The sequence below is a fragment of the Columba livia genome, chromosome W (genome assembly GCF_036013475.1).
Source record: "Columba livia isolate bColLiv1 breed racing homer chromosome W, bColLiv1.pat.W.v2, whole genome shotgun sequence".
Taxonomy (NCBI): Eukaryota; Metazoa; Chordata; class Aves; order Columbiformes; family Columbidae; genus Columba; species Columba livia.
In genome coordinates, this window is record NC_088641.1 from 15,471,442 (window position 1) to 15,491,142 (window position 19,701).

Genomic DNA, 19,701 nt, shown 5'->3' on the forward strand with positions numbered 1-19,701 from the left:
AAATGAAACTCGACGGTGTAATGCTTCACAGAAGAATGCAAGGGATGTCATTGACAGCAACCCTAAAACCTCCTGTATGGTGTATTCTTGATCTGTGAAGATAGAGCCTGACCAGGAATTCCTTCTAACGCTGTTGGAGGACTGTGTATTTTGGGACTACTAACTCTCTTAACGTCCAATGTATCTATGATAATAGATCACAAAAGAGCAAGACGAGAAAAACACTTTTATGGATTTACAGAATAAGTCGAGATCCATCCACGAGGAGATTAAACAACTTACGGACCATTCACAGAAGATCAGAGAGGATGTGGGCCTCTTTGGCTTAGACGGCCTCATGAACTGGTTTGGACTAGGAGGATGGGTAAAAGGGCTTTTGCAGAGTGCTCTGGCTCTCTTAATCATAGTAGTAGTTGCATTAATATGCTTGAGTTGTGCTATATCATGTATTAAGAAGATTTTAGAGCAGACACTTGGGCAGGCTCTGCTCATTGAAGAAAGAAAAAGGGGGAGATGTCGGGGATTGGCTCAAGGAGCACAGACATGAGTCCACCAAGCAACTGTACGAGCAGAGCCCATTTTAGTTGACATAAGTAGGCCTTAGTTAGCTTGTCTATTAGGCCGTGGGAAAGGGGGGAACGGAAAAGTACTAACTAAGGCAGGGTCAGGATATTTTTGAAGAGATAAGAGTCAGAAGAATGTGGGATGCGCATAGCTAGCTAAACCCAAGTAGGTGGAGTAAGTAAATGTGCTTAGCCTATTAGATAGAGACAAGTATGCATAATTATGGTATTTGGTATAAATGCATGCTATCTCGGGCAATAAAGTTGAAGTATGCTTTATCACTCATATTGGGTCGGCCGCATTTCTTCCTCCGTCCGCTCGGGTCTGGAACTCTGATGGGATTTCTCTCTGCACTCCCAGTGCAGGCCTTCTGCCTGCCGTGACAGACCTGAGCTCCTGGTACAGACTGTGCCCCCTGGTGACAGGACCAAGTCCTTACCATCAGTGCAAGCCATGACCCCCCGTGACAGGACCAGGTCCCTAAATGGTGCAGGCCCTGCTCCCTCATGACAGGATCAGGTCCCCCCAATGCAGGCCATGTCCCCTGTGATAGGCTTAGGACCTGGTCCCCAACTGGTGCAGGCCATGTCCTCCCATGACAGGTCCAGGTTCACCTCCCTGTGACAGGCCTGAGCCCCCCAGTGCAAACTGTGACCCCTCATGACAGGCCCGAGCCCCGGGGTTCAGGCTATGCCCCTCTGCACAACAGATCCAACTCCTCCCCAGTGCAGACCGTGCCCCCCCAATTAGAGACTCTAGCCTCGTCCCACTCCGGCTCAAACCCCGCCCAGCGCGGCCCTTCCGGCAGCGACGGCGCGCAGGCGGCGTGTGACGTCAGGCGGCCCCGGAAAGGAGGGGGAGGGAAAGGGAGACGGGGACGTGGGGCTGAGCTGAGCCGAGCCGAGCTGAATCGCTGAGTTCTGTCCCCGGTCCCGTGTCCGGGGCCCCGCTGACATGACGCTCCCCATCTTCTTCGGATGCAACTTCATCGCCTTCGGGCCGGCGCTCGGCCTCTTCCTCTTCACCATTGCCCGTGACCCGCTCCGCATCATTATCCTTATCGCTGGGTCAGTCCGGCACCGGTGCCGGTACTGGTGCGGGAGGGACACTGGTGCCACCGTGGGTACTGGTGTGGCCGTGGAGGGGGTGCTGGTACTGGTATCGGTACTGGTATGGACAGACACGCAACAGGGGACTGGTGCTGTTGTGGGCACGACAGGGGCACCGGTACCAGTACTTATAGTGGTGCCATTCTTTTCACAATAGGGACTCCAGTACTGGTATTATACTGGTACCATTGTGGTTACCACATGGCATGGGCATGATGGAGAGGGACACTGGTATTGGTAATGGCATGGGGTCAGTAGTGGTACTAACATGTGCACAACAGGGGCAGTGGTACCAGTATTGCCATGAGATCAGTAGGGTATGGTACAGGTATTGACATGAATATGAGCCTGGCACTGGTATTAGTACTGGTGTGAGCTTGGCAGGGGCCCTGGTGCCAGTTCTGGTTACCAGCAGAGGAGGAGTGCAGGCACTACAGTGGTACTGGTACAGGCACCACCTGCCCAGCACTGGTGCCAGAACAGCACTGGTACTTATAGGAGAGTGGGCAAGGCTGGGGCACTGCTGCCATTGCCAGTACCAACACAATCCTGGTGCCACACAGGATCCTGGTGCCAGCAGGCACTCTCTCTCTTGCAGAGCCTTCTTCTGGCTGGCATCGCTGCTGTTTTCCTCCCTTATCTGGTTTATCGCAGTTAAAGCCAGCGATCTCTGGGATGAGCCATTTCAGAAGGGGCTCTTGATATTTGGGGTGATGTTCTCTGTGCTGCTGCAGGAGGCCTTCCGCTTTCTCTACTACAAGCTCCTCAGGTAAGGGCATCTCCCACCCTGCTCCAGCGCTGCTGAATGGTCTTTCCATCCTCCCAGCTATGGCAGATCCAGATTTTGGCTGGGGCTCCTAGGCGGGGAGGATGCAAAACATGGCACCAAGCCGCCTTGGTCCTCGCTGGGAGTGCACAAGTAGTACTTGTGTTGGTACGTTGACCTCAAGCGGGTCTCGGATGGCAGGGCAGAGCAGCCCTACTTGCTTTGCTGCATGGAGGATGGGGAAGGGTTAGGGATCTGCCCTCGTCTCTTGGCAAGTCTTGTTCCTTTCTTAGGAGTGGCTTTGTGTCAGTGGGGACAGCCTGAAAGTGGTTTCAGTGCTCTGCAGGGTGTTGCATGGTTCCCAGCCCTGGCAAAGTCTAGACGCAGCCTCTGCAGCTCCCGGCCTCCCTGGTGCTGCCGGCCCAGAGTGAGGGGGCTTGTGCCCACTGCTTTTGGATGGGTGAGTGGGTGGATACTGTATTGGCCTGGGCAGGCAGACAAGAGGAGGTGATATTGGAGTCAGTATCCCTCATTGCCCCCCCAGCAGTCCTCACCTTCCCAGCTGGCTGGGTGCTGGTGTGGTATGAAGGGCTTGGGGAAGGCTGGGGGAGGAGCAGATACATAGGCTTGCACCTCTCCCTGTGGCAGAGCGTTGCTTGAGGTGGGCAGGCAGAGGGTAGCAGAGCTCCACGGAGCAGCCTCTAACACAAACCACTGGGTTTCATTGCCCTGCTGATCTCTGTCTGCAAGCACAGCTGACCTCCTGGGGCTTCAGAGCTGTCTGTCGTCCTCCTTACCTGCCACACCTCTAGCTGATAAAACTTATGAAGCTCAGCTCTCTCATTTTTTCCCCCCAAATATTTTTTCTAGTTCTTTGAGCTCTTCTCTGCACCTTCTCAATTTTTTTCCCACCTTCTTCTAAGATAATTACTGCCAAGATCAGATAGACCCTCCTGGCATGCGCCTCCCATGACGGTGCTGAGGCTGTTTTCTGCGTAGGGGTGCTGCTCACTTTGCACCCGATGTCCTGCTCACCCCACTCCTGCTCTTTAGGGCTGGCCTGCACTCGCGTTCCTCTGTGGAAATCTTTCCATGTGGCTTTGCATGGTTTTCACATGTGTGGTTTGTCCAGTGGTTCAGGGTGGTCCTGCGGATGCTGTCCACTGCAGGTGTTGTGTTTCAGTGATGAGGAGGTTACCAGGATGGTAGGATGGTGCAGAGTGAGACCCCAGCTCCCACCTCCTCTGTCCTGGTGCTGCACCATGCCCTGGGAGGCAACCAGGCTGTGCTGGCCTCCAGCTTTCCCTCTGCAGGAAGGCCATCAAGGGGCTGGTGGCCCTCAGCGAGGATGGCTGCTCCCCCATTTCCATCCAGCAAATTGCATATAGTGAGTGCTGTGCAGGGCAGCCAGGCAGGGCTAGGCACAGTGCCAGGGGGAAAGAGAGGTTTCATACCTTGAAGCTGGCTGGGTCCCCCGAGGGGCTGAGAGGTGCCTGGGGTGGCCCTGGGTGGCTATGTTTGACAGCATCCCTGTCCTGGCAGTGGCTGGCATGGGCTTCGGGCTCATGAGCAGTGCCTTCTCCATGATCAATCTCCTGGCAGATGCGTTAGGGCCTGGTACCATAGGCATCCATGAGGACTCACAGCTCTACTTCCTGACCTCAGATGAGGGACTAGCACCCTTCGCTCACATCTCTGCCCCACCACAGAGGTGGCAGACCTGGGGGGGCTGGGGCTCAGCCCCCTGTGGTCTCCCCTCCATGCTGCACCTTGCTGCCACTCCCCATACTCATCTGAACCCTTTGTGGTCCCCTGTCACATCTTTCTGTGCCAAACCCTTCTCTCTGTCCTGCAACCCTCCCTGCTCCTCTCTCCCATCCCTCCTAGCACTTCCCAGTCTGACCCAGCAGTGACCCTACTCCTCTGCCTTGGCTCCTCTCCATTCCTCCCTGAGACTGCGGGCTGGGCCAGGGCAATTGGCTGGCTGGTAACATCCCTCTGCTGCTTTCTGCAGTCTTTATGACCATGGTGCTGATTTTCCTTCACACCTTCTGGGGGATCCTCTTCTTCCATGGCTGTGAGCATCAGCGCTGGCAGGAGATCGCAGCTGTTGTTGTCATGCACCTTGCTGTCTCAGGATCGGTGAGTAGCCAGGAGTAGAACTCTGTGCAGGGGGATGGCTGTGGTGCATGCTGGTCCCTGTGCTGAGGGGGCAACAGCCTTTGGCACCAGCGAAGCAGTTGGGTTTTGGGGTTCTGCAACCATTCCTGCATGGGACAGTTCCTCTGCAAACTGAATGCCAAAGCTGGTGTTCCGTGTCCTGTTCCATTTATTGAGGTGGTGACACTGCCACCCATCTTGGCACTGCCCTCTCCTCCCTGCTCACCCTTTCCCTCTCCCACCTCTCTCCCCAGACTTTTTACAACCCCCTGTACACAGGCAGCCTGATGCCTTCCTACTTGCTGATGGCCACTGCCGCCACTTGGGCTTATCTGCTCTCAGGGGGCTCTGCCCAGAACCTGTGGCGCTTCCTGCTCTGTAAGTCCTGCTCCATAATGGGGACAAGGGACTCTGCAGTTTCTTCTGGATACTAGGACCAGTGCTGGGGTGGGAAGAGGGTGCCCCAGGGATGGAGCAAGGGCATCATCCCCTTGGCTGCCAAACTAGAGGAGATGCTGGGGCTTGGGTTGTTGTCTCTCCTGGGGAAAGTGGATGGGGTAAAGAGTGTGGTGAAAACTGCCTCCCTCCTCTCTTGCTTCCCGCAGGTCTACAGAGCGATGCCAACCCTCAGCTGGAATCTTGAGGCTCCATGGGATGTTCCTGTCCCCAGCCACCCCTGCCTTCCCCTCCATTCTGGTGGCAAGAGCAGCCCTTGCCTTCTCTGCAATATCTTTTCTCCTAGACTGGTGGACCCTGGCCAGCCCTGGAGGGGCAGGCGCTGGGGTCTTGCTGCAGCAGTCAGCTGAGCAGTGTGGCTGGGGCTGGCTTGCTCTGCCACCCCTTTGAGAGCCCCCAGAGAACAGCTCGGTTTTGGGGGACTTTGGTGCCAAAACCCGGGAACCCTGGATTCAGGTGAACAGTGGCCGGAGCGGCAGGACCAGCCCGGCAGGGGGGACGCTCCCAGAGCTGCGAGGAGTGTTATAAATAAGAGCCAATAAATCGATTCTGCGTCAATCAATCGATTTTATTTAGCAAGCGGTAATTAGGCAAAACAGCGCTGGGTGACCGGGGGAAGCTCAGTTCCACCAACAGGCACACCAAATCAACCTTTCGTATGTGCTTATATACGTTATGCGTTCGTTTACGTGCTGGGAATTTCCGCCTCTGGAACTTTTGTTATCTGTTGCAACATCCGAGCGCTTTGTTATCTGTAACACCATCTGGGAGTCCTATTATCTGTGGCACCATCCGGGAGTCCTGTTATCTATGACACCATCCGGTAGTCCTGTTATTTATGGCACCACCTGGTAGTCCTGTTATTTATGGCATTGTCTTTAACTACTACTACAAGGTTCTACAAAACATAATCAAACTCGCACAAGCACAGTTACTGCTTACAATAATATGCATAATACAATTGAATCCTACTCGATTTGTTCAACATTAAAAATTTTGACCATCACTTATTACAAGGAGGATGGAAGCCCTCGTGAAGGTCGTATCTCAGTTACATAAGCAATTGGGTATTGATTGTAAGCCTAAATATTTTACTCTCGCAGTTGCAAGGCTTTTACAAATTGGGGTCATTGACCAGCCGGTGGATATTCTCCACCCTGAGGTGTGGGACAAGTGCACTAAAGCGCTTGCCGAGGAGACGATGTCCTCAGGTTGTGGGAAAAACCTTAAGTCGTGGGGGAAAGTTGTACAGGCTCTGCAGAAGGCCATGCAAGCGCAGGAAACCTGGAAGGCAGCACAGGCTTGTTTGTTGGCCACCCCACAACTAGGGGTCGGGGCGGCTACGCAGACCCTGTACCCCCCAGATAGAAACGATCCTGCTGAGCCTAAAGGTCTGCGAGAGGGCGACCCCCCCGAGGCGGCTACGCAGACCCTGCACCCCCCAGATAGTGACGATCCTGCTGAGCCCAAAGATCAGCGAGAGGGCGAAAACCCCCCCAATCCCCGAACTTCGACCCGCTCACGGAGGCGCAGGAGCGAGCTAAATCTTTTGGGGGCGGGTTAGCCGAGGAAGCCAGGCGCGCCGATGAGAAACCAGGGTCTGAGGGAGTCGGGAGACCCCCGCCATATGCGCCCCAAGATGGCCCCCAGCGCGGGGGCGAGGGGCGGGACGAAGATGTCCTTGGTGGGAATGTGGAGGTAGTGTTGGACCTGGCTGGCGCGCGCGAGCGAGTGGAAGAGAACAATAGAGGGCGGAGCTTTGGGGGCGGTGGAGGCGTGGACAAGGGGCGGAGAGCCGATCAAGGTGTTCATCTGGAGCGGTGCCATTGGGGGGTGGACACCTCCCCGAGCAGAAGGCGGGGCGAGCCAAGAGGGAGGGTAGTGGGCGGGGCCGGAGCAGAGAGCGGCCCGCCCGCAAGGGTAGTGGGCGGGGCCGGAACTCGGAAGTAACCGGTCAGTCAAGTTCCGGATCAGAAACGGAAGTGACTGGTCAGTCGAGTTCCGACTCCGATTCAGATACCGATTCATATTCGGAGGAGGAAATGGGGACAAACAGAATTAAAAGCAAAAATATCCCCTTCCGAAATAAAGCGGAACTGCGAGGGGAAAAAATTCCTCTTACGGATTGGAGGAAGATTAAGATAGCGTGCGCCAACTGGGCCCCATCGGCCGCGCTGGCGTTCCTGGTCCGGGTGACGGACGGGGGACAAAGGGTTCACACACCAATAAACCCTAAGGATATACAAGCGATTGTTAAAGCCATTGCGGATAAAGGGCTTAATTCTGCCATGGTCTTCACCCTCATAGACGGTGTTTTCGGGGGAGATGACATGCTCCCGTATGATATTAAACAAGCCTGTAGGCTGATCTTTGATGGGGCAGGGATGATCGTTTTTCAACAAGAATGGGAGGACAACTGTACGAAACAACTGGCCCAAGTAACTGGGGCGGATCACCCGCTACATGGTTCTAACCTGCAGCGGCTAATGGGCTCAGATCCAACAATGATCACCCCCCAGTTAAAGGCCCAGGGCATGCGGGCCCAAGAAGTTACGGCAACACGTGCAGCTAGAGAGGCTATTCGCACAGCCTGTAGAATTATTGCCAAACCATCGCCATGGTCGACAATAAAACAAAGTGAAAGTGAGAGCTTCACGCAATTTGTAGATCGCCTCCAGTCAGTGATCGACTCCTCGACACTGCCTGCAGAGGCAAAAGGCCCAGTCACAGCAGAATGCCTACGCCAGCAGTGCAATTCGACGACCAAAGATATTTTGCGATCACTGCCAGCGGAGTCCAGCATCGCGGACATGATTAAACATGTTGCGAAAGAAGAGCACCTAGCCCTGATCCAGGCAGCTGTTTGCACCGCAATAACTAACATGATGGTATGTTTTAAATGTGGCCAGGCAGGCCACGTCACAGCACATTGCCCTCAGTTGGGGGATCCGTCAACAGTGCTCCCCCCACACCAAAACCGACCCAAAGGACCGTGCTGGGCCTGCGGAAAGAGGGGGCACTTCGCCAAGGAATGCAGATCTAAGACTCAGGGAAACGGGTGGGGGAGAGGGCAATTGGGCCGTGCACAGCCCTCTCCCACTTGGGATATGAGGCGGCCCAATTATGCCAACCCCACATGGAGCGCGGTGCTCCCGAACTTGGTGCTTCCAAACCCGGTGCCTCAAAAACCAGTTCCCCTGAACCCACTGCCCCCTCAAGAGGTGACCAACCTTACAGCACAACCAGCTGACCAGCCAAACCCGCCTTCATCTCAGGGACAGCAAGCACCACCCCCTGGGGGCGAGACCCCAGGGTGGCTCTGGCCATAACGTGTGATAGCCCGCCAGTGGTGTGGGGGGTCTGCTCCCTTTATAATACCTCAAATAGCACCACCATTAGTGTCCCCTTCTTGATTGATACCGGAGCAGACGTTACAGTTATCCCTGAGACGAACTGGCCTCCATGTTGGGAACTGGAAGATGCTTCCATGGTGGGTGGAGTCGGGGGACTAACCCGAGCTCGGAAGAGTGTTCAATTGGTTGCAATCACACTTCACACAGAAAAGGGACCGGAAAAAAACATTACTCTCTTCCCGTATGTCTTGCCAGGAGTCCCACCCCTGTTGGGAAGGGACGCTTTAGCCCTATTGAAAACCAGGGTGACAAATTTATCGTGAGGGCCACTGCCGCATACCCACTTCCACCGATCAAATTGACATGGAAATCGTCCGATCCAGTGTGGGTCGAGCAGTGGCCCCTGTCAAAGCCTCGAATGGATGCTCTTCTCGAGTTAGTCGACCGCAAACTGCAACGGGGTCACATAGAGCCTTCTACCAGCCCTTGGAACACTCCTGTTTTTGTAATACCCAAGCGAACCGGCGAAGGGTTTAGTCTCCTCCATGTTCTGCGTGAAATAAAAAAGACAATTCAACCAATGGGTCCTGTTCAAACGTTGTTGCCCATGAACTCTATGATACCAGAGGGGCAACCTTGTGCCATCCTTGATATTAAAGACTGTTTTTTCTCAATACCTTTACATGAAGAAGACAAGGAGTGGTTTGCTTTTTCTATCGTGTTTCCAAACAGCCAACGTCCTAACCTACGCTTCCAGTGGAAAGTGCTGCCTCAAGGAATGATCAACTCGCCTACCATCTGCCAGATCATGGTGGATCGGGCGCTGGCACCAGTTCGGTGCAGTGACCCGACCGTGACAATCATTCAATACATGGACGACATCCTGATCGCCGCACCGTCAGGGAGTCAAGTGGACCAGCTGGTGTCAACAGTCTCGGAAACCCTAAAAACAAACGGGTTCAAAATCGCGAGTGCAAAAATTAAAAAGGGACCATGTGTAAGTTTTTTGGGAGTGGGGATCACGAGTTCTTACATAACCCCTCCTCAGATAAAAATCCGTCGGGACATCAAGACGCTTCATGATGCGCAACAATTAGTGGGATCCCTACAATGGCTCCGCAACATCGTCCTGATTCCTCCCGAGACCATGGCTCCCCTGCACGATCTTTTAAAAGGAAAAAACCCGTGGGAGCAGAAGACCCTGACAACAGAAGCAATGGACTCTCTCGATTTTATTGAGCAACAAATATCATCAAGCACGCTTGCCAGGTGGAACCCACACAAACCACTTGATCTGTATGTATCCTTCACAGAAGGAGGGGGAGTAGGGGCACTAGCCCAGGGCCCCCATGAAAAAGCTCGACCAATACAGTGGATAGTCCTGGGAAAACCGTCACGTGCATTCTCTCCAGGAGTCAAGTGCCTTGGCAATCTCATCATGAAAGGCCGAAAACTCGCCCTAAGGCACCTAGGTATTGAACCCGTTAGGATATATTTACCCTTGCGCAAACAGCTGCTAACGCAATCAATGGCGATGTCGGAATCTCTGGCCGTGGCCCTTGCCGGATTTCGCGGAGAAGTCCATCACGCTATCAAGCCCCCTTGGGCTCAAATGCTGAAAATTGTCAACATCAACCTTCCACAGAAGATCATGGACCGACCCCAGCAGGGACCAACAGTCTTCACAGATGCTTCTTCAGTGACCTCAACCGCAGCAGTGGTATGGCAATCGGGAGAAGAATGGCACTGCATTAAAATGACCGATAGTGCGCTTTCAGTCCAGCTATTAGAAGTGACGGCCGTGGTACTAGCGTGTGGACTGTTCCCCATGGAACACCTCAACATAGTGACCGATTCGATGTTCGTAGCCAAACTTTGCTTGGCCATGTCGGGGCCTGGTGTGTCAACATCCACAGCTGCTCTAATGCTAGAAGAAGCACTTTCCTCCCGAAAAGGAACCATATCGGTCATCCACGTCAACTGCCACGACCCAATCAAAGGGTTTTACCAAATCGGTAATGATAAAGCAGACGCCGCTGCAAAAGGGTTATGGACACTAAGAGATGCCCATCAGCTACACGAGTCCCTCCACATTGGAACTAAGGCCTTAGCAAAGAGATATGGGATTTCGACCGCCGACGCAAAACACATAGTAGCTACGTGTCCCCACTGTCAAAAAGCACCACTGTGGTCCAGTGGAGTCAACCCCAGAGGTCTCAAAGCCTCCGAGGTGTGGCAGTCGGACTTTACACTCTGTCAGTTGCTGAGACCTCGAGCGTGGCTAGCAGTAACCGTGGACACATATAGCGGGGTGATCGTAGCTACACAGCATCTTAAGGCCGACTCCAAAGCAACCATCCAACATTGGCTGACAGCCATGGCGTGGCTTGGCGTCCCTAATCAGATCAAAACAGACAGTGGTTCGCATTTCGTGTCCAAATCAGTCCAGGCATTCGTTCAGAAATGGGGTATTACTCTAACGCACGGCATCCCGTATAATAGTACAGGACAGGCTATAGTCGAACGAGCAAATCAAACTCTGAAATCTAAGTTAGAAGTATTAGCAAACACAGAAGGTTTTAACACCACCGTTCCCTCAGGAGACCAGGCACGCTTGCTAGCAACTGCTTTGCTAGCACTAAATCAATTCCCCAGGGGGGAGGAGGTGAATAGCCCTGCCCAAAAACATTGGACCACTTGAGCACTAGAAGAAGGCCCATCAGTTGTTGTCAGAAATGAGCTAGGAGAATGGGAACCGGGGTGGAAATTAGTTCTGACAGGGTGAGGGTATGCTGCGGTCAAAAAAGATGGCAGAGTCAGATGGTGTCCGCTTAAGTCCATTAAACTGGATCTTCAGACTAAAACTAATGAAAACTCTGAGTTTCTGTTTTCAGGACCGGATCATTGGGCGCCCTCGTAATCCGTGTACCCCGGTGACAAGAGAAGTCAACAAGTCGGCAAGCATCCTGTCTGAGCCTGAGAGTTCCGCACTGATAGAATCCAGACAACAGCGAAGCGGCCTCCGTGGAGGGAAGCTGCAACACTTATGTGTGATCTTGATTCTGGGGTTTGTTGCTACAGGTAAAGCAGAACCAGATTACAGTCACCATCAGCCATTCAAGTGACTCCTACGGGACGCTTCAAATGATCGAGTGATAAGGGAAAACACAACAGCAGGTGCTCCAACTTTCACAATTACATTTGGTGACTTGTTTCCCACATCTAAATCGTTATGGGGAACATATTGATGCCCTAGTTCAAACCCAGGAAAAGGTTATTGCAACTATCCGGGATATATGTTTTGCAGATATTGGGGGTGTGAGACCATTGTAACAAGCAATAGATGGAGACCAGAAAAAGAGGACGAATTTCTGCATGTAAGATGGGGACCAAAAGGGTGTTCCCCTCCAATATTTGCGTACAATGCAATGCTGAATCAAAGAGGTAATTGCGCCAATCTAAACTTAGAGATCCGAAACCCAACCAATGCGGGTTGGGTTGTGGGGAAAATGTGGTCAGTATTTCTTCGCACCACTTTTAAAGATTCAGGAACACTAATACAAATCATCAAGGTCAAGCTACAAACACCCCAGGCACTTGGGCCTAACCCGGTTCTCAGCCCGCAAGCACCCAAGCCCTTAGTAGACAGTACCAAGACATTTAGTACTTTGAAACTTGAAATGCCCCCCCCTATGGAATTTGCTGAACTCAACATACCAGCTCTTGAATTCTACCAATCGAAATATGACAGTAAACTGCTGGCTTTGCTACAACGTAAGGCCCCCCTTTTATGAAGCAGTAGGTATACCCTCCAAACTAGAACTGGTAGGCAGGCCTAATCCACCACAGTGTCTGTGGAACTCCACGAACAACCCGGGAATAACAATGCAATATGTATCAGGGCAAGGCACATGTGTCGGTACAGTACCCCCTGAGAAAAAAGCGTTATGTGCAAATGAGTTCACACTAGAAAATGAACCGAAAGTCAAATGGTTAGTTCCTGCCAAAAGTACCAAATGGATATGTTCAGAAACTGGAGTTATGCCATGTGTGTCTCTTAGTGTGTTTGATCAAAACAGTGAATTTTGCATACAAGTAATGATTATTCCGAGAATCATGTACCATCTTGAAGAATACATATATAATCATCAATCCCCTTCAACTTTTGGTCACATACAAAAGCAAGAACCCATTACCGTTCTGACCATAGCTACCCTTCTTGCCATTGGAGCCACGGGGGCAGGAACAGGGATAGCATCGCTAGTGAAACAAAATCAAAAGTTTCATTCCCTCAGAGCAGCAGTAGATGAAGATTTGGTTCAAACTGAACAATCGATCACTGCGTTGAAAAAGTCATTGAGATCATTGTCCGAAGTTGTTTTACAAAATCATAGAGGACTGGATCTCTTGTTTTTACGAGGTGGACTTTGTGCAGCGTTAGGGGAGGAATGTTGTGTATATGCAGACAACACAGGGATTGTCAGAGACACAATGGCCAAACTTAGGGAGGGTCTAGAAAAAAGGAAAAGAGATAGAGAAGCCCTACAGGGATGGTTTGAGTCATGGTTTAGCCATTCACCATGGTTAACCGCCCTGATATCTACCTTGGCAGAGCCGATCATTATGGTCATATTAACACTGATCTTCGGACCCTGAATACTAAATAAGCTTGTGTCGTTTGTTAAAAGCCTGCTAGAGCAAGTTAACATCATGATGACTGAACACCAGCAACTACTTTAAAAGGGTATTTACCCAGTGTTATCACTAGTTATCCCTAGCTACACTCCATTACTAACTGTCACTCCCTAGTTTTTACCAGTTTATAGTGCCTTATTGTTCACGTTATGAAGTCTAACTCTAAAGATTATTTACAAAGTATCGCACACCGTCACCCCCTAGTTTTCACCAATTTATAGTGCCTTATTGTTCACTTTATTCACAAAGTATTGCACTAAGGTAGAAGCACAATTTTTTTAAGACTTTTATATTTTAGCTAATTTAGTTGTGCTTAGGGAGGGGGGAAATGTAGGTAGTTAGGGTCTGGCGGCCGGAAGATCTTGCGCTGTACGGAAAGGTAGTAGCCCCTCCCTAGATCGGTAGAAGTGTGTGAGGTAAGCAGATGGAAGTGACGTTGTAAACTCAAGGTATATAATGCTGTGTTACCTGCCAATAAGCGCCATTTGCCGTCTACCACATTGGTGTCTGTGAGCTGATGGACCGAGCGACCTGGGGGTGGTCACCGTGCTGTTCCTGAACCAGGTCGTCACTGCCTTCTTAGAGGCAACAGGACTTGGCTTTGAATTTGGCTTTGCTGGACCTGCTGTGAGTAGAGCCCCAGTTAGCTTGCTTGGGAAGGACTGCCAGAGGTCTGAGTCGAAAGAAAGCCATTGCTTCTCCCCCTGCTGCAGAAGATGTGCTTTCTCCTATGCCAGAGTAGGGGGAAACCTGTGCTGCTTCCTCACTGCAGGGTGGAAGAAATGGTATTGCAAAGTGCTGCCAGACTCTGGGCCAGGGCTGACTGCTATGGTGCTGCTTTGTCTGTCTCTTGGCCTAGCCTTGCTGCCTTGGGAGCCATGGACCCCCACGCTGGACTGTGGTAACTTCAGTGAGCTGACATCCCAGCATGGGAGGGGATGGGCAGGGATGGTGAGTTGGGAGCAGCCAGTGGTGCTGGGGGACCCAAGGGGGCTGACAGCATCCAGGGCAGGAGGAGAACGGGAGAAGACAGTGTCATACAGAGGGTGGCACTGGATTTGGGAGGAGATGCGACCTGGCAACTGGTGCCAGCCCAGCTTGGGGAGGGAGTTTCAGGGGGCCATGCCAGTGGATCATTGCTCTCTCCTGCCCTCAGAGGCGAGTTTTCAGGTAGGCATCAGCCCTGATGCTGTGCTACAGGGCTGGGAGAGAGAAACTGCCATCAGGCTCAGGGCTGAGAAGTCCACAGTGGGCTTTTATACCAAAAAAAGAAGCACCATAGATGAGTGGGGGGGGTGTGTGCCACAGTGTGCTGCATTGGCTGAGATAGGGTTAATTTCCTCAGGAAGCTAGGGGGACACACAGCCAGGACAGCTGACCCAAAACTAACCAAAAGGGTATTCGTTATTATATAAGGTCATGCACAGTTTTAGAACTGGGGACTGGCCGGGGAGGAGGCTCCCTTTCTAACTGCCAGGGAGCCAGGTGGTCTGGGACACTTCGGTTCTCTCTGGACCACGTGGTTCGGCGCTATTGTGTTGTGAGCACGAGCTGCTCTCCGGGAGGGGGAGAGGTTTGGGCGTGAGCTGTGGCTGGGAGTTTTTGATCACTGCTCAGGTGAATCATTGCACGGAAACGGGCTGTACATTGGTATTACCATACAGTGAGAGATTGCTCTGTGTGTCCCTCGCTTTCACTATTTTTTTTTCCACTGTTCCGTTAAACTGTTCTTATCCCAACCCACGAATTTTGCCTTTTGTCTCCTGATTCTCCCTTCACATCCCACCGGGGGTGGGGGAGGAGTGAGCGAGCAGCACGTGGTCCTAGTTGCTGGCTGGGGGGGGCTGGGGCTAAACTACAATGCACTGCTGGTGGCAGTGGTTCGAGCTGGTGTGACCACAGGGGGTGGCTCGCAGTTGCAGACCCCAGTTGCCTGAAGATCTTGTTCCTGCCCTCTCCATCTCTGCTTTTACCACTTTGAGGTGGAGGCTGCTGAGAACCAGAGACCTGCAAGTCCCCATCCCCCCCACCCCAGGTACGGCCCATTTCTCTTGGCTTCAGTGGAGCTTCCCAGGGCTTGGCTGTGGCTGTGCTGGAGCTGCCAGGAAAGGTGGGAGGCAGCCATGGGTCAGGGACCGTTCCAGCTACATCAGATCTGGAGGGGAGCTGGGTAGGGGCCAGCCAGCAAGGAAGCTGTGCCTCTGCCAACTTTCAGCTCTTTCTCCAGCCCTACTAAGCCATGGCTATGTTTTTCCAACACATTGCACAAAGAAGAGGAAGAAGTCCCAGAAAGATGGAGGGCAGGGCTAGGCTGTGCAAGCAGCCCTGTGTTGCTTGCTTTAGAGCTCTGCCCAAGGCACAGAGGCTGATGCCGTGTACTGGTCAGTAAGGAGTGCATCCCTCTGCTGTGGGTCCAGCTCCACCAGTGTCTGTTCCTGCCTGATAGCTTCAGACTAGTGTGAAAAATGTAATTTTGATTCGCGCTAAAAGAGCGCAGCTATTCTACTTGCATGGAAAGTTACAAAAAGGACATTACGAAAGTTACAAAAGACATTGCGATTGCTAATAAGACCCCCTCTTAACCAAATAAGGCATGGAGCTAGGACAAAGGAAATAACTTTGAGCAAACTGTGTGGCTAATTGTAAACCTGGCTTGCTTTAAACCAACTGTAAAACTGTTGTGAAACTAGAAGGTAACAAGGTAAGAAGAAGACACGGAGGAAAAAAGAGGAACTTCCTCCAGAATGACCAACCGCAAGAAGGCCTCCTGAAGACTGCAAAGGAAAGAACAAGTAATACCAGAGAAACAAAAAATAGGCTGAAACTAACCAAAATCCAGAACTCAAGGACAATAAAAGGGCCAGTTTGGAGATCTTAGTGTGCGTGTTGGTGGAGCGCAGGCTCCCTGCGCACCCAGCACTGTTTTGCTTATGCTTTATCAAACACATTATAATAAATGGTATTAAGTGCTGCTATTCATGATTGGAGTAGCTTGAGTTGTTTATTTCACTAGGACAGCAGAGACAGCTGGCACCATGGAAGGGTTTTACTTTTTTTTTTTTTTTAAATAACAAAAATATCTGCTGAGGCCAGATGCTGCCTGTCGTGGTTTAACCCAAGCTAGCAACACAACCACAATAGCCACTCACTCGCCTCCCTCCTCAGTCTCACCAAATAGGGGAGCAAATCAAAAGGGAAAAGAGAAACTTGGTTTGAGATGAACACAGTTTAATAAAATAACAAAATATTAATACACTACTAGTAAAAATATATATGAAATAGAAAAAAAAATAAAAGATACTCAAGGCAATTCCTCACTAACTCCATCCACACTAAGCAGCCAGCCCCAGGAAGCAGCACCTGGTCCTGAACAGCTGATCCCAAAGAGAGGAAAAAAAGGAAAAAAGGCCCAGAGGCCTCTGCAAAACAGCAAAAGGCCAAACTAAACGTCCCAAACAGAACTCCCCCAGCTCTAACACAAAGAAGAAAGCCAAGAAATGAGAGAAAGCAGAAGATCCCGACTCTCCTTAATTATGAAGCATGACACTAATGGGATGGAATACTCTAATTGATCAGTCTGGATGTCAGTCAAGGTCTGCCCTATCTAAGTCCCCCTTCCTCAGTGCCTCACACCTGTGGGCAGAGTGCTCAGAAAGTCCTTGGCTCTCAGACCAGAGCAATTAAAAACATTAACTCTGTGCTGGGGTGTTATCTCTTCTCAAACAGTCCAAATAATGACTGTGCTAGCTATTAAAAAGAAAGGTTTTTAACTGCATGAAGAAAATTAACTCATTTTCAGTCAAAACAGCACACTGCCCCAGGTAAACAGTTCATGTGGGCAGCCTGTGCGGCCAAGGACTACTAGAGCACTGGCCCTCCCTCAGCCTGGGGCAGGAGTAGGGGAAGGTGGAATGGGGCAGGCTGAGTCAGCAGGGCCAGGACCTCTGCAGAGGCACAGGGCTCACATGGTGTTGTCCATGGTGGCTGCTGTGTAGATGACCTTGGATTTGGTCAATGAGTCGAGACTGGTGAAGGAGGAAGAGAAAGGGGGGGGTGTTAGAGGAGGCAGGGGGGGCCTGCTAACCTGTGTTGCTGCCTGAGAGACCACCATTAACCCCCCTTTCCCATGCCCCAGACTGACCCTTGCCACCCCCTGGAGCCCCTCCTCCTGCAGCTTCCTGTCACTGTACAGCAGGAAGGTCAGTGCCATGATGGCAAAGAACACCCTGAAGAGCATGGCCAGCACATTCTCTGCAAGCAAGCTGAGCACAGGCATGTTGTACTGGGGACAGTCCCCTGTGGCTACTGATTGAGGGAGATGGGGCAAAGCTGGAGAAAGCTGGTGGCCTAAAGGCAGAGGGGACATGAAAGCAGCAGCCTCAGCTTACCTGCCTGAAATGAAGACCTGGAGTGTCCTGCAAGACACAAAGAAAAGAAGATGTCTGTGAGAGCCAGATGTGTAAGGAGCTATTAAAGAAAGAATATTGTTTTCGCAACTGTAAATCTGAAACCCGATAAAGACTGAGAGACATCCAGACTATCAGACCTTAAACATAAAACAAAGCCTCTTTGCACTAATTGCGGAAATGTACTAGTGTAAACCGATTTCTTTGGTTAAAGGTTATGTTAGGGGGGCAGGTAATAGCCAGAGAGCCAAGAAACCATACCTTAAATGGAAATAAGTAAATAACGGGAGGGGGTCATTAGAATCAGAGTAGTGAGAGAGGCACTAGTGAGAGTGAGGCAGGACATCTGGGAAGCATCGGATAGGCTGTAAACCCTGGAGTACCTAACCACTGGGGAACAGGGGAGGGAATTTGCGTCCGGGACTAAGGGAATATAGGCAGAGGCTTGAGCCTTGTTCAGGGTGCCTACCTTAGGTAGAACACCTGGTCTTGCAAAGTCATTAATAAAATATGATTTGTGAGAGATCATGCCTGAGCTTATTATATTGGCAAGATAATAGTTTCTTACAGATGTGCAGATGCTAGGGCAGCCCCTCACCCACACCATGGCTGCCTGCCCCCTGCTCAGCACACAGCTGCCAGGACTCCCCTTTCCAAGCAGGTATGCTCTCCTGGCCACCTTCCCCTCCTTCAGGCCAGCACCTCACCTTCCTGCTGCTGCTGAGCTGTCCCTACCTAGAACAAAGACAGCACAGTCAAGAGGTTGCTCAAGGTGTGTGGGGAGGGAAATGTCAAGCCTGAAGGGTTTCAGGCTATGCTGTCAAAGCAGGGCTGTCTGCAAGATTCCCCATTGCCTGTGAACAGACAGGAGAGAGCTGCCTTCTGCATCCCCAGCAGCTCCCAAGCCTGGCCCCAACATTCTGCCAAAAACATTACAGGGGAAAAAAAATTCCTTGAACTACAGCCCATACGAAAGCCTCACTGAGTCCAACCAGAAACTCCCCCACCATGGCTGACACCTCCTGGGAAGCGGGCAGACAGGGAGCACTGCAGCACCCCATGACTGCACCAAGTCCTGCAGGAGACCCTAGAGAGGAGCATGGGATGAGCCTGGCAGGCCACAACCACAGGGACAGCTGCCTGTAGCAAGATGGTGAGCAGCTCCCTGGGAGGAGGCAGCTGGCCATTACCAGCTCCCATTGCCCCAGCCTCAGTGGCTGGACACTTTGGAAGAGCTTCTGCAAGCAAGTATCAAAAGAAAGGCTTGGAGTAAGTGGAAAATATTATGAAGTATCTAACAGGCTTACCAAAGATACGCTAGCCTAACTTGATATTCTTCTTTGATAAGTGATATTGTAGATAAAAGAAAATATAGATTTTATCTCTCCTGACTTCAGTGAAGTATTTGATGTGGTGCCACATGAGAAACTGCTAGCCAGGCTGAATGAAGACCACAGTGATTAAAAGCGTATGGCTGTTAGCAAGCTAGCTGCAGGGGGGGAATGCCCTGCCTCGTGGTGTGTGGTTACTGAGGCACTGCCCAAAGACCTGCAACCAAGGCTTTGTGCTGTTTCTATTAGTCACCTTGACACAAAACATAGGTGTGAGAGACTGAAAGGGTAATGTCTCAAACACTGTGGCAAAACTAGTTCTGCAGAGCCACAGGAGATGGAACATCATGATAAGGCGAATTGGGATTTACATGTCAACCACAAGCCAACAAGCCACAGACAAAAGGCTGGCTGCCACGGGAGGTAGGGGTGTGACAAAGGTGTTCTGATTGGCCCAGTTCAGTGTTCTGATAGGCCCGGCCCGGCACTAAGAGAGAAGACCCCAGATGGCTCTAGACCCTTCTATACCACAGGTGTCAAACACATGGCCCGCAGGCCAGATCCGGCTCACCTCCTTGTTTTATCCGGCCCAGCACCCAACAGCAGTGCCAAGCTCCTTGTCTCTAGGCTCCTGCCAGGGTGCTAGTCAATTGTTCAGCATGTGTGATGTGCATTGTGCTGCAGGAGCAGGAGAACGGCTTTTGAATGAGTTTGACATCCCTGCATTACAGGATTATCATTGCAATAAAGTTACGGTTAGAGAAAATACCTTTTGGGATTTCTCTGTGCACAGAAAAAAATGGGCCTTGCAGAAGAGAGCACATCATTGTTTTAAAAATAACTTTGTTATATTTGTTTTTC

The 19,701-nt window shown here is 51.4% G+C and overlaps 2 protein-coding genes across 9 annotated transcripts in view; one reads left to right on the forward strand and one right to left on the reverse strand.

Annotated features, from left to right (window-relative positions):
* Positions 1-1,386: 1,386 nt before the first annotated feature.
* LOC135577147 (gamma-secretase subunit Aph-1b-like) lies at positions 1,387-5,613 on the forward strand. Of its 3 annotated transcripts, XM_065044951.1 has the most exons (5): positions 1,387-1,631; positions 2,272-2,442; positions 4,454-4,581; positions 4,854-4,977; positions 5,205-5,613. In XM_065044951.1, the coding sequence occupies exons 3-5, from the start codon at positions 4,459-4,461 to the stop codon at positions 5,240-5,242; spliced, it is 285 nt and encodes a 94-aa protein (XP_064901023.1). In that variant the 5' UTR covers positions 1,387-1,631; positions 2,272-2,442; positions 4,454-4,458; the 3' UTR covers positions 5,243-5,613. The 3 variants fall into 3 exon arrangements, 2 of the variants coding, with proteins under 2 accessions (XP_064901023.1, XP_064901021.1); XR_010468731.1 differs by lacking the exon at positions 4,854-4,977 and having other exon boundaries at positions 1,392-1,631; XM_065044949.1 differs by lacking the exons at positions 4,454-4,581; positions 4,854-4,977 and having other exon boundaries at positions 1,389-1,631.
* LOC135577146 (arrestin domain-containing protein 3-like) overlaps positions 5,603-19,701 on the reverse strand; it is a 63,036-nt gene continuing 48,937 nt past the window's right edge. For 4 of the 6 annotated variants that reach the window (XR_010468724.1, XM_065044933.1, XM_065044938.1 and 1 more), the window contains 2 exons: positions 17,492-17,518; positions 16,311-17,128 (listed from right to left, as the gene is read on the reverse strand). The gene's annotated coding sequence lies outside the window, so the exon portion shown is untranslated. Of the gene's footprint in view, positions 13,729-16,310; positions 17,129-17,491; positions 17,519-19,701 lie in introns of those variants that run through there. The other 2 variants (XR_010468725.1, XM_065044934.1) reach the window with 1 other exon arrangement.